The sequence below is a fragment of the Arachis hypogaea genome, chromosome 6 (assembly GCF_003086295.3).
Source record: "Arachis hypogaea cultivar Tifrunner chromosome 6, arahy.Tifrunner.gnm2.J5K5, whole genome shotgun sequence".
NCBI classification, from domain to species: Eukaryota; Viridiplantae; Streptophyta; class Magnoliopsida; order Fabales; family Fabaceae; genus Arachis; species Arachis hypogaea.
In genome coordinates this window covers 82,461,810-82,479,314 of record NC_092041.1, presented here as the reverse complement: position 1 = coordinate 82,479,314, position 17,505 = coordinate 82,461,810, and the positions used below count along the sequence as shown (strand labels likewise).

At 39.2% G+C, this 17,505-nt stretch overlaps 1 protein-coding gene across 1 annotated transcript; it reads right to left on the bottom strand.

The window, feature by feature from the left end:
- Window positions 1-11,149: 11,149 nt before the first annotated feature.
- Window positions 11,150-12,004, bottom strand: LOC140173692 (uncharacterized). Its single transcript, XM_072198207.1, has 2 exons — window positions 11,754-12,004; window positions 11,150-11,582 (listed from the first exon to the last, which is right to left on the bottom strand). The coding sequence occupies exons 1-2, from the start codon at window positions 12,002-12,004 to the stop codon at window positions 11,150-11,152; spliced, it is 684 nt and encodes a 227-aa protein (XP_072054308.1).
- Window positions 12,005-17,505: the final 5,501 nt, after the last annotated feature.

Here is a 17,505-nt window from a genome sequence, read left to right as displayed (position 1 = left end):
AAAAAGTCAAAGAGTTAGTTTAAAAAGATATTAAAATCAAATTTGAAAAGATAAGAAGATAAGAGATTAGATAAGATATTTTGAAATCAAATTTTGAAAAAGATAAAAAGAATTTTTGAAAAAGATAAGATAAAAGATAAAAAGATTTAATTCAAAAATTTAAAATTACTTACTTCACTAACAAGAAACTACAAGATAAGATTCTAGAACTTAAAGATTGAACCTTTCTTAACAAGAAAGTAACAAACTTCAAATTTTTGAATCAATCACATTAATTGTTAGTGAGTTTTTCGAAAATTTGATATAAAGATAAGAAAAAGATTTTGAAATTATTTTAAAAAAGATTTTTGAAATTTTTGAAAAATAGAAAAAAATGAAAAAGATATAATTTTTGAAAAAGATTTTGAAAAGATAAGATTTTTAAAATTGAAAATTTGACTTGACTTGTAAGAAACAACTAATTTTGAAAATTTTTGACTAAGTCAACTCAAATTTTCGAAAATTATGAGAATAATAAGGAAAAGATATTTTTTATTTTTGAATTTTTAATGATGAGAGAGACAAACACAAAAATGATCCAAAACTTAAAAGTTTTGGATCAAAACACATGATGCATGCAAGAACACTATGAATGTCAAGATGAACACCAAGAATACTTTGAAGATCATGATGAACATCAAGAACATATTTTTGAAAAATTTTTTATGCAAAGAAAACATGCAAGACACCAAACTTAGAAGTCTTTAATGCATAGACTCTAACAAACGAAAAATGCATATGAAAAACAACAAACAACACAAAACAAGAAATCATCAAGATCAAACAAGAAGACTTATCAAGAACAACTTGAAGATCATGAAGAACACTATGAATGCATGGAATTTTCGAAAAATGCAAGAAAAAATTTTTAAAGCATGCAATTGACACCAAACTTAAAAATTGACTCAAGATTCAAACAAGAACACCAAATATTTTTTTGGTTTTTATGATTTTTTGGATTTTTATTAATTTTTTTTCAAAAATATTTTTGGAAAAACGAAAAAAGAAAAGAAAAATTTTGAAAAAGTTTTTGAAAAGAAAATTACCTAATCTGAACAACAAGATGAATCGTCAGTTGTCCAAACTCGAACAATCCCCGGCAACGGCGCCAAAAACTTGGTGGACGAAATTGTGATAAAAGAGTTCTAGGCACTGTTAGAGAAGCTCACAACTCCGTTCAACTTAACTAGCAAGTGTACAGGGTCATCCAAGTAATACCTTACGTGAGTAAGGGTCGATCCCACAGAGATTGTTGGTATGAAGCAAGCTATGGTCACCTTGTAAATCTCAGTTAAGCAGATTAAATGGTTATGGGTTTCGAAAATAAATAGAAAATAAAAAGGGATAGAAATACTTATGTAAATCAATAGTGGGAATTTCAGATAGGCGTGTGGAGATGCTAGAATCCTTTCGAATCTCTACTTTCGTACTACTTTCATCCAATCCTTCTTACTCCTTTCCATGGCAAGCTGTATGTAGGGCATCACCATCATCAATGGCTACTTTTAATCCTCTCGGGAAAATGGTCCTATGCGCTGTCACTGCACGGTTAATCTTCTGGAGGCATCACCCTTGTTGATAGCTACATCCCATCCTCTCAGTGAAAATGGTCCAAATGCTCTGTCACAGCACGGCTAATCATCTGTCGGTTCTCAATCAGGTTGGAGTAGAATCCCTTGATTCTTTTGCGTTTGTCATCACGCTCAGCCTTCAGGAGTTTGATGCTCGTCACAGTCATTCAATACCGGAATCCTACTCGGAATACCACAGACAAGGTTAGACTTTCCGGATCCCCATGAATGCCGCCATCTATCTAGCTTATACCACGAAGATTCTGTTGGGGAATCTAAGAGATATGCGCCCGGCCTAGAGTAGAACGGAAGTGGTTGTCAATCACGCGCGTTCATAGGTGAGAATGATGATGAGTGTCACGGATCATCACATTTATCAAAGTGTTGTGCAACGTATATCTTGGAATAAGAATAAAAGAGAATTGAAAAGAAAATAATAGTGATTGTATTGAAACTTGAGGTATAGCAGAGCTCCACACCCTTAATCTATGGTATGCAGAAACTCCACCGTTGAAAATACATAAGTGAAAGGTTCAGGCATGGCCGAATGGCCAGCCCCCTAAAACGTGATCAATAGCCTCCTAAGATGAAGAATAAAACAAAACTGAGACCAAAGATGAAACGTGGTCAAAGACGACTAATACACTAGTAAAAAGTCTTATTTATACTAAACTAGCTACTAGGGTTTACATGAGTAAGTAATTGATGCATAAATCCACTTCCGGGGCCCACTTGGTGTATGCTTGGGCTGAGCTTGATCTATCCACGAGCTGAGGCTTTTCTTAGAGTTGAACTCCAAGTTATAACGTGTTTTGGGCGTTCAACTCCGGATCATGACGTGTTTCTGGCGTTTAACTCCAGACAGCAGTATGTACTTGGCGTTCAACGCCAAGTTACGTCGTCAATTTCCGAATAAAGTATGAACTATTATATATTTCTGGAAAACTCTGGATGTCTACTTTCCAACGCCGTTGAGAGCGCGCCATTTGGAGTTCTGTAGCTCCAAAAAATTCATTTCGAGTGCAGGGAGGTCAGATTCCAACAGCATCAGCAGTCCTTTTGTCAGCCTTTTTCAGAGTTTTGCTCAAGTCCCTCAATTTCAGCCAAAAATTACCTGAAATTACAGAAAAACACACAAACTCATAGTAAAGTCCAGAAATGTAAATTTAACATAAAAACTAATGAAAACATCCCTAAAAGTAGCTTGAACTTATTAAAAACTACCTAAAAACAATGCCAAAAAGCGTATAAATTATCCGCTCATCAGTAAACATCCACAAGAGACACCCGAAGGGGGTGTAGTTATTGTATTTTTTAGGCTTCTCGCCGTATTGATCTTCTTTTTTCTTGGACTCTTTATCCATTGATGAGACCCATAATGGCTGCTTCTGTTGGTAGACTTTGTATGTCTAGGCATGCTTTGTTGAATCTTTCCATGTAGCTTCGAAGACTCTCCCGATCTCCTTGCTTGATTCCTAATAGGCTCGGAGCGTGTTTGGCTTTGTCCTTCTGAATGGAGAATCTAGCAAGAAACTTTTTAGCTAAATCATCAAAACTTGTGATGGATCTGGGAGGCAGAGTGTCGAACCACTTAATTGCTGTCTTTGTTAAGGTAGTCGGGAAGTCTTTGCAATGAATAGCGTCTGAGGCGTCGGTGAGATACATTCTGCTTCTGAAATTGCTGAGATGATGGCTTGGATCTGATGTGCCATCGTACAAGGTCATATCGGGAGCTTTGAAGTCCTTTGGGACTTTGGCTTTCATGATCTCTTTAGTAAACGGGTCTTGATCTTTGTGGGTGCTATCTTCATGACTGGATCGAGTAGTCTTGGTTTTGAGTTCGGCTTTGAGCTTTAGGAGCTTGTCCTCTATCTCTTGGCGTCACCTAGTTTCCCTCCGAAGGTCCCTTTTGGCTTTCCGTTGATGTTCGGCCTCTTTTTCGAGCTGTTTGAGGTGATCTTGTTGAGCTTGAAGGGCCTCCATGATTTTTGTGCTTGGAGAATTCTTGTCTTTATTTGGTTGAGATGCATCTTTTGGTGTGGCATCCATGTTTTTATGCGGCGTCCTGTTCTCTATATCAGAGTCGTGGTCGTTGTCAAGGTTGTCCACCATGATGATAGGATGACTTCCAGGTTCTCCGACAACGGCGCCAATGTTCCGAGGGTTACCTGAGATTGTAGGTCGATCTCGGACGATATCTTCTATATTGGTTGGCGCTGTTGAGTCCGACTTGATGATGGTGGTTGGAGCCGCCGTGTCCGACTTGTTGGACTTGGTGGTGGTGCTGATCCTTCATCACCGGAGGGTGGTGGTACCTGCAAGGGACTCCGATGCTTAAGTTAGCAAGGGTATTAAGCAGGTTTTTAGTAGAATCAGAGTATCAGTTATACCTGGGTGCTCCAGTGTATTTATAATGGTGTGGACTGACCTTTCTGAAGATAAGATAGTTATCTTATCTTTGAGTAGAGTTATCTTCATCTTTAAGGGAACCACCCTTATCTTCCTAGGCTTGGGCTGCCTTTGGACTTGGGTCGTGTTCCTCTATTTAGGCCCTTTTTGGGCTCCTCTAGTGTTTTGACCGAACTCTTTGAGAAGAGGTCGGATAATCCTGACCTGAAGAGGTCGGTCGCCTTGTTGTCAATCAGCCTGGGTTATACAACTCGACCCAGGGCATGAACAGTGGACAAAGTGAAGCGCAGTGATGACGTGATGTGAACGGAGGTACAGACGATGCAACAGTAGTGAAGCCGAAGGCGCAGGAACCAGCGGACGCAGACAAGCCGACGATAATAAGAGAGAACAACATCTACGATGACAATACACGACACATGCACAGGACTTCTGGAGGTGACAATGCAGTGACGGAGATGAAACAGAGGAGCCGATGATCGTCGCAGCAACCCTGCGGTGGTGGTGGCTGGTGGTTCTTTTGTGATTGTGAGAATGAGAAAGTAAGGCTGAGTGAGGTTGAGAAGGAGATTGAGAGAGCGAGACGATGAGGCTGGAAAGATTAGAGATTTAGGGTTTTTTATATAAAATAGCAAACAAACTGACCGATTATTTAAAATCGTCGGTTGACTGGTTTTCATCGAAACTGTCCGGTCTGAATCGATTATCACCGGTTCCTCTCCGGTCAGACACTTCAACCGGATCGGCTACCTGATCGGTTAATCAATTTTTAGTCGAACCGACCAGTCCGGTTTTTACAACTATGCACCAGAAATCTACCGTCTACAAGCGCATTTTTCGGAATAATAGGTTGTACACCTTCAATTGCAAACTATAAACATAATCAACACACAAACTATAAATATAATCAACACATAAATTATAATTAAACAAACAAATCAAAGTTCATATATAAAAATGAGTAAATTACAACAAACTCGGTAAAATTAACAACAATCAACATAGAAAAATTAATTTAGAAAACAATTAACTTAGACAATAATAAACTCAGAAAATTAAAAATAATCAACAATAAGTCAATAGTTATCTTAGAAATTAACAAGTTAAGATTAACTTAGAGAATTAACAACAATCAACACTAATCAACTCAGAAAATAATTAACTCAGAAAATAATAAACTAAGAAAATTAATAATTATCCAAAATACCATCATCTCAAAAGAAATCCTAAATTACACCCTGCCTAGCCTAACATTATTTAATTTCTAATTATACTAAATTAATATAACAAATCCTAATCACACACTTCATTAAAAAATTTAATCAAGAATTTAATAAAATAACTTACAAAATTCTAAAAAACAAAAAAATAATTTGAAAAAAAAATACAAAAATTATAGAAAAATTATCTCTAATGGTGGCTACAAGACGGTGGAAGCGTGGTGGTGACAGGAGGTGACAGTAAAATCTACGATGGTGGAGCTAGAATTTAGTAATATAACAAACAATCAAAAGGAAAAATGGACAACTTAACAACCTTACCTTTGGTGCGGTGGATGGCAACAAGGTGACGACCTCCTACGGTAAGGGACACCAATAACAGCGGCATAGCAGAGGCTTTCCACGGAGATTCCAGGAGTAGTAATGACGACGTCCTGGTCTGCGACGACAATGTAGCTTACCGACGGCGACGACAACTCTAGGTGGTGGTGGCGCAACTTTTTTCAATGGAGCAGAGGGAGAGAGACGAGAGAGAGAAGAAATAAGAAAGAGCAAGAGTTTGCAGAAGTGAGGAGGAGGAATTTTGCGTTTGAATTTTATCCAAATTTATCGTCAGAGTTACCAGTGAAAAAATCCGATGGTAAGGTGCTCATCGTTGCCAAAACGTTACGTTTCACTAAATTTTGTTACTATCGGAATTTTTTGACAAAAAATTCAACACTAATAAAATTAATTTTTTCTCCTTTATTTACCGTCGGATTTAGTTATGAAATTTTAAATTCAACGGTAACTTATTTGAGGGATAAACTTTTACTCGTAATTGTTAAAAAATCTACCACTAAATTTACTGATAACATTCTTCGTTAAATTTGACGATATTCAACATATTTTTTGTAGTGTTAAAAAATTGAACCTTATACAAAAATATGCGCCAAAATTCAAATTTCATTTAACAATTTATCTATAGTATTTTTGTATCGTGTGTTCTAGAACAATGATGATAAAAATCCCTATGAGAGGGGTGTAAATTGACTAAGAAGCTCCTTCCACTTAATCTCAACATCTATACAGTTATGCCTATAAATAGAGGTTTTGTGAAAGTTTTCATTGCACCTATCCTTCTATATATGATACAAATTAAAGGATAAATAGAAAGATAAAAGTTAAAATTGAATAGATAAAATAAATTAAAACAAAAATAAAAAACAAATAAAATAGATTAAAATTGAATAAAAAAATTATTTTATTTTTTATTTAATTTTTTAATATAATAAAAAATAATTTACTCAATCTAATTTATTTACATCATAATTTAAAAATTAAATCGAAGAAAATTACTCAATCTTCTTTTTAATTTTCTGATATAACGAGAGAGGATTTACTCAACCTTACTTATTCACAATATGAATTTATCATGAAACTAATAAAAAGTGCTTTGACATTATTCCTATATATAATCTCTTTATGGCATCCGCAATACTTTAGAAGATATTTATAGCTCCTTATTAGGTTAAAAAAATCTTAAACTTATTAACATAAAGTCCAATTTAATAATTAAATAAATAAAAATAAAAATATATAAAATTAAATTGAACATTTTAATATTTAAAAATATAAATTAATAACTACTAAATAATACTTAAACTCTTCATATCACGAATATTTGAAGTACATATTTATGATATCAAAGCTAAGTGATTTTATTCGCAATTTGAGAGAGATATATAATCAATGAGTTTATTTCACAGAGCTTAAATTCTAACCAACATTTTTTTTAGAGAGATTACATATTCAGTTTCTCATCTTACCACATGTAGAAGAGAGAGTTATGTAGTTCTTTCTTGATTTTTGAAGTTGAAATTGCTTTAAGGTTTGCTTAATTCTCTAAGTGGTGGGATTTTTGATATTATAGTTGTTGGAAGAGATACCGCAAACTATATTTAGTAACTCAAGAAAAAATATTTGAAATTGAGATTACTTTAAGTTCTTAGAATCGACATTTCTAATAAGTGGAGTTTGACTTAATATTCATATACTAATAAGGACAAAAATACTACGAGATTCATTAAGTGTTTAAGAAAAAATATTTAAAGTTAAAATTACTTTAAATTCTTAAATTTAGCTTCTCTAAATAGAGTTTGACTCAGTGAACTAACTAAGATTTCTTTGAGGTGTATAAAAGTGTTATTTCTTGTGGTGATTTATCATGAATAACCTTAGAAATTTGGTAATTAGTGGATAATTTTCGTCACCGTGTTGAGAAGGATTATGGACGTAGATAAAGAGCATTTACCAAATTAAAATAAAATCTGAGTTTGCTTTTTTCTTTATTCTTAAACTCTGTTCGTCACCTGGTTATCTCGAGTTGTCGGTGGGTATTGAGCTGAAAAGAGGGAGATCTCGAATTGGCGTGGAGAGAGGGAAACTGTGTGTGCTGGCGACGTCGGAGGCTGAGCGGAGCGCGGGGGGAGGGGGAGTGGCCACCTGCAAGAACACTCCGACGCTCAAGTCAGAGTCCGTACTGGAGGGTGGCAGAATTAGGTAAGGATGTGACGTACCTTGGGGGGAGAGCTATCCTCTCCCCTTATATACTGTGTTGGGTGGGCTTATTAATGGTCAGGCCCATTGATGGAGGATCTGTGAGCTATCGATTTCCACGTGAGCGGGTCGTCCTGTATTTTGGGCTGGGACGTCGGGTACCGACCCTGAGGGCATCGACCCGAGTGGTAGCGCGCTTTGGGTGGCAAGTCGGTCGGGCCCCGGGTCGGGTGTTTAGAGGCCGACCCAGAGAGCCTTTTTGCTGGTGTTTCGGGTCTGGGTGGGATAGTGCCCCGACCCGGCGACTTCTTGGGCTGAACTTTGGTAGTTCATAACAGTGCCCCCAACGCGCCAGCCTCGAGATCTAGAGCTCATGGTTGGGCATGTTTGTCTTGTTCGCTAAGGCGGCGGGCTTTTCTTCTTTTTCGAGAACTCATCGGTGGCATTTCGTGTCCCTCATGCGTGTTCACTTCAACCTTTGCGCTGCTTTCTTGGTTTTGGTGCTGGGCATTAAATGCCCATTTTTTCATTGATTTGAAATTTTGGGTGAAATGTCAAATATTCCCCTGCCCTTTGGCGCTCTTCCTCGGCGGTTACACTTTTCTCCCTTTATTTTTATTTCGTAACCTCCTCTTCCCTTTACTTTTCCTTCCCCTCATCTTCTCCTTCCCTTCATCTTCTTACTCTTTCATACTGCTGTTACTTCTGCTGCTTCTGCTTCTTGCTGCTACTTCAAGCATTCTTGCTCCCTGCCGTTGCTTTCTTCCTATTTACTTCTTGCAGATTCTGCCTCTTCTGGTAAGCTTTCATGGCTTTTATCCCCTTTTAGGTTGCTTATTTCCAGTTTTTGTGTATTTTGGCTTGTGTTTCTGGGTTTCTTTGTTTTGCTTTTCTTTCTTAGAGGGGGTGCCACTGGGGTTTTCTGTGGATTTGTTTTTGAGTTCTGGGTCTATTGTTGAGTTACTTCGAAGGGAATGATTTGAGGAAGTTTAGTTTATTTTTGCTTTTTTGTGGGTTCCCGATCTCCTATTCTGACTGAGTGCTGCCCCTACTGTAGGTATGGATGAGCATTCCATTCTCCTGAATCAGGCTCAGCGTCCGCTAGCCGATTTTGTTGACCATTATGCTTACGTGTCTTCCGATGTGAGGGACACTCCTTCCCAAGTTACGAAGGAATGTCTCCAAAATTTGCGCTAGGCGGGTCTGTTGTGTGGGGGTGGTCCCGAGGAGGCACTCTACCAAGCTTATGTTCCTGCTGGTAGGGAGCGCGTTTGTCAGAAAAATTTGACGGCCCCTCGAGTTGTCGATTGGATGTGGGTTTATGAACTGATGTTTATGACTTTGGGGGTTCGCCTACCCTTCTCCCCCTTCGTCATGGGTTTGCTAAACTGCTGTGATGTCGCCCCATCGCAATTACATCCGAACAGCTGGGCTGCCATTTGCTATTTTGAGATGGTTTGCGAGTACCTGGAGCTGCCGGTTTCTGTAAATGTCTTTCTCTACCTTTTTCTTCTCACAAATCCCTCTCGTCAGAAGGCAAAAAAGGGATATATGTCTTTTAGGGCCTAACAAGGTCGTCGGATCTTCAGCCTGTTTGAGGATTCGTTTCACGATTTTAAGTCTACCTTTTTCAAGGTCAAGCCCATTGAAGGTCACCAGCCCTTCTGGTTAACTACCAAGGGAGAGAGACGGATCCCGACTTATTGGAGTTTTGGAGCGGGGTCCGACTATTTAGTAAAAGTATCTTACGATTGGTTGAGTTTAGAGGATCATAATATTGCCGATATTTTGTTGGCAAATTTTGGGGAGAGAAATCTTAACCCTCGCATGGTTATGGGGGATTCGGAGGCCGGTCGGTCGTATATTGGTGGGTTCCTTTTCCTTTGAGCTTTCATATTTCTTGCTTTCTCTATTGTTGACACCTTTTTTCTTTTCCTTTGCTTGCAGTTTCCATGGCTGGTGGGAAGAAGACTTTGGCTGACTTGATGAGTCTTATCAAGGGAAACGAAGAGGGTGAAGATGACTCCCCAGCGACTCCTATATCAAGTCGGGAGCAAGGGGAAGCCGGGGAGGCCAGTGGTCAGGCGGACGGGGCCGACCAGGCTCCTCCGGAGAAAGTTGTTCCTCCCGAGAAGGTTGCTGGGTCCGATGGTGTGGGGACCGAAACTTATGAAGAGGATTTTGGTTTTGGTGATGACGAGCTGAGGGTCGTGGGTAATCCTAAGAAAAGGAAGCGAGATACCGGGAAGGCACTCTCAGTTATGGAGAAAAACTTCGATACTGGGAGTTTCATTGAGTCCCAGTTGTTACCTGGCACCGAGGAGTTTTTCCATGAGGTCGACCTTTCCGGGCAGGCCAGGTGGATCTACCGTAGTTTTCTCCGAGCTGTTACTATCACCAAGAAGGTGGAGCGTATCTTGGGCAACTATCATGCTATGGAGCTAAAACTTCGGAACTTCCAAAAGGATCTGACGGACTCACGATCTCGGGAGGAGTCTCTGAAGACGAAGTTGACTGAGCAAGAGAAAATGGCTGAGGAGGATGCCAAAGAGATTAACAGGCTGGTGGATCGGGATATGGCCTTAATGAAAGATCTGAACTTCTCCTTTGGTGAGACTGCTGTGATGAAGAAGGGGGTCGAGGAGTTAGAAGAGAAGCTAAAGTTGGCGGAGAGCTCGGCGGAGGCTGCTTCTCGGGAGATGGCTACCCTGAAGAAAAGGAACAAAGAGCTTGCCACAGGGGTTCGTGAGGCCGTTAAGCTAACTGAGGAGGGGATAAAGCTACGGGTAGCGGTGCTGGCTCCCGATCTTAACCTCTCTCAAATTTGCGCAATGAAGACGGTGGAGGGCGGGAAGATTGTTGATATTCTTTGAGCGCCGTGGATATTTCCCGACTTCCTTTGCTTTTGTTTTGTAACTTGGTTCTTTATTCTGGGGCCTATTATTGGGTGCCCTTTGGCTGTACCGAACACCTTCCTTTTTTGCTTTATGTTGTCGTATTGGTTACTGTTGGTTTTATTCGGGCCGTCATGGCCTTGTTTTTACTTTTTGTTTGCTCGGGCCGTTGCGGCCTTTTGTTTTACCATTTATTGTGGTATTTATTGCTTGAGCCGATTTATTTTCCTTTGGGCCCTTATGGTTCCCGGGGTGATCAGTCCCGGGTTTCCGTTGGGTCGACCGTTTGCCCTTTTTGTTACGCTTTTTATTTCGATTTGAGACTTGCAAAAAGTAAACTTATCGTATTGTTAGACAAGGAAATAATGTAATGCGTAATTAAGTAAAAAAGATAATAGATACAATTTGTATGAGACACAAAAGGAGAAAGTAAAGGTGGAACATGGGAGTGGGGTTGAGGTCATGTGGTCGCCCCTTCTTACGAGTAGAATCTCCTGAGATTTGCCATGTTCCATGTTCTCGGCACTTCGCTTCCATCTAGCTTTTCCAGCTTGTAGCCCCCTTTGCCGAGGACTTCTCTTACTCTGTAAGGTCCTTCCAAGTTTGCGGCTAGCTTGCCCTCTCCTGGGGTTGGCGGTCCTATGTCATTACGCTGTAAGACTAGGTCGCCTTCTCCTAAGCTCCTTTTCAACACTTTGCCGTTGTACCTGAGGGCTATTCTTTGTTTTATTGCCGCTTCTGCTAGGTGGGCCATTTGCCTCGTTTCGTCGGCCAGGTCTTTTTCAATCGCCTCATTCCCTCCTCCGAGGAGTAACCTCGGGCTTGGTTCCCCGACTTCGACTGGGATGACCACGTCGACCCCGTCAGTAAGTCGGTAGGGGGTTTCGCCAGTAGATGATTGGGGGGTGGTTCTGTATGACCACAAGACTGAGGCAAGTTCGTCTGCTCATGAGCCTTTCTTCCCTTCAAGTCACTTCTTTAGCCCTTTTAGGATGATTTTGTTGGCCACTTCGACCTGGCCGTTGGTTTGGGGGTGTTCTACTGAGGAGAACTTTTGCTTAATCCTTAGTCTTTCTAGGAACCCTTTGAACTTCTTGTCAGTGAATTGTGTCGCGTTGTCCGATATAACGGCTTCCAGGATCCCGAACCTTGTGACCACTTGCTTCCACATGAACTTTTGGCAATTTGCTTCGGATATGCTGGCTAGTGGTTCTGCTTCTACCCATTTGGTGTAATAATCAATGGCCACTATCAGGTACTTTACTTGTCTGGACCCTGGTGGGAATGGCCCTAAGAGGTCGACTCCCCATTGGGCGAAAGGTCGGGGAGCCATTATTAGACTGAGCTCCTCGGGAGGCGCTTTGTGGAAGCTGGCATTTTCTTGGTATTTTTTACATTTTTTTACAAATTTTCGGGCGTTCGACATCATTGTGTGCCAGTAGTATCCTGCCCGGATGATTTTTCTTGCTAAAGATCTTCTTCCGATGTGGTGACCACAACACCCTTCGTGTACTTCCCTTAGGACGTAGTCCGTCTGGTCGGGGCGCAGGCACTTAAGTAGGGGCTGGTGGAGCCCTCGCTTGTATAGCTGCCCTTGTATGATTGTGTATTTAGGGGCTTCCCTTTTAATAGCTTGTGCTTCTTTTTCGTCAGGGGGTGTTTCTGCATGCTCCAGATATCGGGAGATGGGGTCTATCCATGAGGGGGGTTTGGTGCCTGAGCTATGCACATGATGATTGCAGATTCCATTGCTAGTCCTTCGATCAAGGATCTGTTCCTCGTGCCGGGTTTGGTGCTTGAGAGTTTGGAAAAGAGGTCGGCTCGGGCGTTTCTTTCTTTGGGAACGTGTTGGATTGTGACTTCTTCGAAGCTTCTGCATAGCTCTCTTACTTTTTCCAAGTATTTTTGTAGCAGCGCATCCCTGGCTTGGTAGCTGCCATTTACTTTGGAGGTGACGACTTGGGAGTCGCTGCTGACTTCCACCCTTGATGCTCCGACTTCTTTGGCTAGCATTAGTCCCCCTATCAAGGCTTCATACTCGGCCTAGTTGTTTGAGACTGGAAATTCGAACTTGATGCATTGTTCGAAGGCTATTCCTGCCGAGTTTTCGAGGATGATTCTGGCCCCTCCGAATGTTTGGTTGGATGCTTCGTTGATGAGCGGATAATTTATACGCTTTTTGGCATTGTTTTTATATAGTTTTTAGCAAGTTTAAGCTACTTTTAGGGATGTTTTCATTAGTTTTTATGTTAAATTCACATTTCTGGACTTTACTATGAGTTTGTGTGTTTTTCTGTGATTTCAGGTAAATTCTGGCTGAAATTGAGGGACTTGAGCAAAACTCTGAAGAAGGCTGACAAAAGGACTGCTGATGCTGTTGGAATCTGACCTCCCTGCACTCGAAATGGATTTTCTGGAGCTACAGAACTCCAATTGGCGCGCTCTCAACGGCGTTGGAAAGTAGACATCCAGGGCTTTCCAGCAATATATAATAGTCCATACTTTATTCGAAGATTGACGACGTAACTTGGCGTTGAACGCCAAGTACAAGCTGCTGTCTGGAGTTAAACGCCAGAAAAACGTCATGATCCGGAGTTGAACGCCCAAAACACGTCATAACTCGGAGTTCAACTCCAGGAAATGCCTCAGCTCGTGGATTAATCAAGCTCAGCCCAAGCATACACCAAGTGGGCCCCGGAAGTGGATTTATGCATCAATTACTTACTCATGTAAACCCTAGGAGCTAGTCTAAGTATATATAGAACATTTATCTATTGTATTAGATGTCTTTGACCACGTTTCATCTTTGGTCTCAGTTTTGTTTTATTCTTCATCTTAGAAGATCATTGATCACGTTTAGAGGGGCTGGCCATTCGGCCATGCCTGAACCCTTTGCTTATGTATTTTCAACGGTGGAGTTTCTGCACACCATAGATTAAGGGTGTGGAGCTCTGCTGTACCTCAAGTATTAATGAAGTTCTATTCTCTTTTATTCAAATCTCTCTTATTCTTATTCCAATATATTCATTCGTACCCAAGAACATGATGAATGTGATGATAAGTAACCCTCATTATCATTCTCACTTATGAACGCGCGTGATTGACAACCACTTCTGTTCTACATGCAACAGAGCTTGAATGCGTATCTCTTAGATTCCCCAACAGAATCTTCGTGGTATAAGCTAGATAGATGGCGGCATTTATGAGGATCCGGAAAGTCTCACCTTGTCTGTGGTATTCCGAGTAGGATCCTGGGAATCCGGAAAGTCTAACCTTGTCTGTGGTATTCCGAGTAGGATTCCGGTAATGAATGACTGTGACGTGCTTCAAACTTGCAACCTGCTGGGCGTTAGTGACAGACGCAAAAGAATCAAGGGATTCTATTCCAGTAGGAGCGGGAACCAACCGGTGATTAGCCGTACTGTGACAGAGTGCGTGAGCATTAGTTTTCACTGCGAGGATGGGATGTAGCCATCAACCATGGGTGATGCCTCCAGACGATTAGCCGTGCGACTGACAACCGCATAGGATCATTTTCCCGAGAGGATTGAAAGTAGCCACAGCTGATGGTGAACCCCTATACAAAGCTTGCCATGGAAAGGAGTAAGAAGGATTGAATAGAAGCAGTAGGAGAGCAGGCGTCCTTGAGCCATACAGCATCTCCATTCGCTTATCTGAAATTCTCACCAATGAATCTACATAAGTCTTCTATCCTTTTATTTAATCTATTCTTTTATCTTTATTTTCTAAACCCATAAACTATTTTAATCTGCCTAACTGAGATTTACAAGGTGACCATAGCTTGCTTCATACCAACAATCTCTGTGGGATCGACCCTTACTCACGTAAGGTTTATTACTTGGACGACCCAGTACACTTGCTGGTTAGTTGAACGGAGTTGTGAATTTAACCAAGAGACACAATAGTTTTTGTGTATATGCCAAAGAGCCAATATCAATGATCACAATTTCGTCCACCAAGTTTTTGGCGCCGTTGCCGGGGATTGTTCGAGTATGGACAACTGACGGTTCATCTTGTTGCTCAGATTAGGTAATTTTCTTTTCAAAAATCTTTTTCAAAAATTTTTCTTTTATTTTTCGTTTTTCCAAAAATATTTTCGAAAAAAAAAATTTACAAAAAAATTTTAGAAAATCATAAAAATCAAAAATATTTTGTGTTTCTTGTTTGAGTCTTGTGTTAATTTTTAAGTTTGGTGTCAATTGCATGCTTTTAAAATTTTTCTTGCATTTTTTCGAAAATCCCATGCATTCATAGTGTTCTTCATGATCTTCAAGTTGTTCTTGATAAGTCCTCTTGTTTGATCTTGATGTTTTCTTATTTTGTGTATTTCCTTGTTTTTCTTGTGCACTTTTGCATTCATATTTTCCATGCATTAAAGATTTCTAAGTTTGGTGTCTTGCATGTTTTCTTTGCATCAAAAATTTTTCAAAATTATTTTCTTGATGTTCATCATGATCTTCAAAGTGTTCTTGGTGTTCATCTTGACATTCATAGCATTCTTGCATGCATCTTGTGTCTTGATCCAAAATTTTCATGTTTTGGGTCATTTTTGTGTTTTTCTTTAAAAATTCAAAAATCAAAAAAAAAATATCTTTTCCTTATTTCTCTCCAAATTTTCGAAATTTTGGGTTGACTTGGTCAAAAATTTTCAAAATTAGTTGTTTCTTACAAGTCAAGTCAAAATTTCAAATTTTAAAAATCTTATCTTTTTAAAATCTTTTTCAAAAATCATATCTTTTTCATTTTTTATAATTTTCGAAAATTTCAAAAAAAAATCTTTTTCAAAATATTTTCAAAATCTTTTTCTTATCTTTTATATCTAATTTTCGAAAATTAACTAACAAGTAATGTGATTGGTTCAAAAATTTGAAGTTTGTTACTTTCTTGTTAAGAAAGGTTCAATCTTTAAGTTCTAGAATCTTATCTTGTAATTTCTTGTTAGTTAAGTCAATTTTAAAATTAAATCTTTTTCAAAAATATCCTTTTTCAAATATATCTTTTTATCTTTTATCTTATCTTTTTCAAAAATTTTATCTTTTTCAAAATTTGATTTCAAAATATCTTATCTTTTTCTTATCTTCTTATCTTTTTCAAAATGTGATTTCAAATCTTTTTCAATCAACTAACTAACTTTTTGTTTGTTCCTTATCTTTTTCAAAACCACCTAACTACTTTTCCCTCTCTAATTTTCGAAAATTCTCCCTCCCTTTTTCAAAAATTCTTTTTGTTTTAAATTTTAATTTTAATTATATTTTGTCTTTGATTTTTGAAAATTACTAACCTCTTTTTCAAAATTTATTTTCGAAATTTCTCTTCTCTTCTCTTATTCTATTTAATTAATTAATTTCTAACACTTCTCTTCACCTCTCTTCATCTAAGAATCCAAAGTTCTTATATCCCTTGTATTTGGATTCTTCACCCCTTTCTTCTTCTACTAACATAAAGGAATCTCTATACTGTGACATAGAGGATCCCTCTTTCTTTTCTTGTTTTCTTCTCTTTCATATGAGCAGGAACAGGGAAAAAGGCACTCTTGTTGAAATTGATCCAGAACCTGAAAGGATTCTGAAGAGAAAATTAAGAGAAGCTAAATTACAACAATCCAGAAACAATCTTTCAGAAATTTTCGAACAAGAGAAGGAGATGGCAGCCGAAAATAATAATAATAATAATGCAAGGAGAATGCTTGGTGACTTCACAAAGCCAACATCCAAGTTTGATGGAAGAAGCATCTCCATTCCTGCCATTGGAGCCAATAACTTTGAGCTTAAGCCTCAACTAGTTGCATTAATGCAACAAAACTGCAAGTTTTATGGACTTCCATCTGAAGATCCTTATCAGTTTTTAACTGAGTTCTTGCAGATCTGTGAGACTGTAAAGACGAATGGAGTTGATCCTGAAGTCTACAGACTCATGCTTTTCCCTTTTGCTGTAAGAGACAGAGCTAGAATATGGTTGGATTCACAGCCTAAGGATAGCCTGGACTCCTGGGATAAGCTGGTCACTGCCTTCTTGGATAAATTCTTTCCTCCTCAAAAGCTGAGCAAGCTGAGAGTGGATGTTCAAACCTTCAAACAAAAAGATGGCGAATCCCTCTATGAAGCTTGGGAAAGATATAAGCAGTTGACCAAAAGATGTCCATCTGACATGTTTTCAGAATGGACCATGTTAGATATATTCTATTATGGTCTCTCTGAATTTTCGAAAATGTCATTGGACCATTCTGCAGGTGGATCAATTCACCTGAAGAAAACGTCTGAAGAGGCACAAGAACTCATTGACATGGTTGCAAACAACCAGTTCATGTATACCTCTGAGAGGAATTCTGTGAATAATGGGATACCTCAGAAGAAAGGAGTTCTTGAGATTGATGCTCTGAATGCCATATTGGCTCAGAACAAAATGTTGACTCAACAGGTCAACATAATCTCTCAAAATCTGAATGGATTGCAACATGCATCCAACAGTACTAGAGATGCAGCTTCTGAAGAAGCTTATGATCCTGAGAACCCTGCCATGGCAGAGGTTAATTACATGGGTGAACCTTATGGAAACACCTATAACCCATCATGGAGAAATCATCCAAATTTCTCCTGGAAGGATCAACAAAAGCCTCAACAAGGCTTTAACAATGGTGGACGCAATAGGCTAAGCAATAGCAAGCCATATCCATCATCTTCTCAGCAACAGACAGAAAATTCTGAACAAAACACCTCTAATTTAGCCAATATAGTCTCTGATCTGTCAAAGGCCACTTTCAGTTTCATGAATGAAACCAGATCTTCCATTAGAAATTTGGAGGCACAAGTTGGC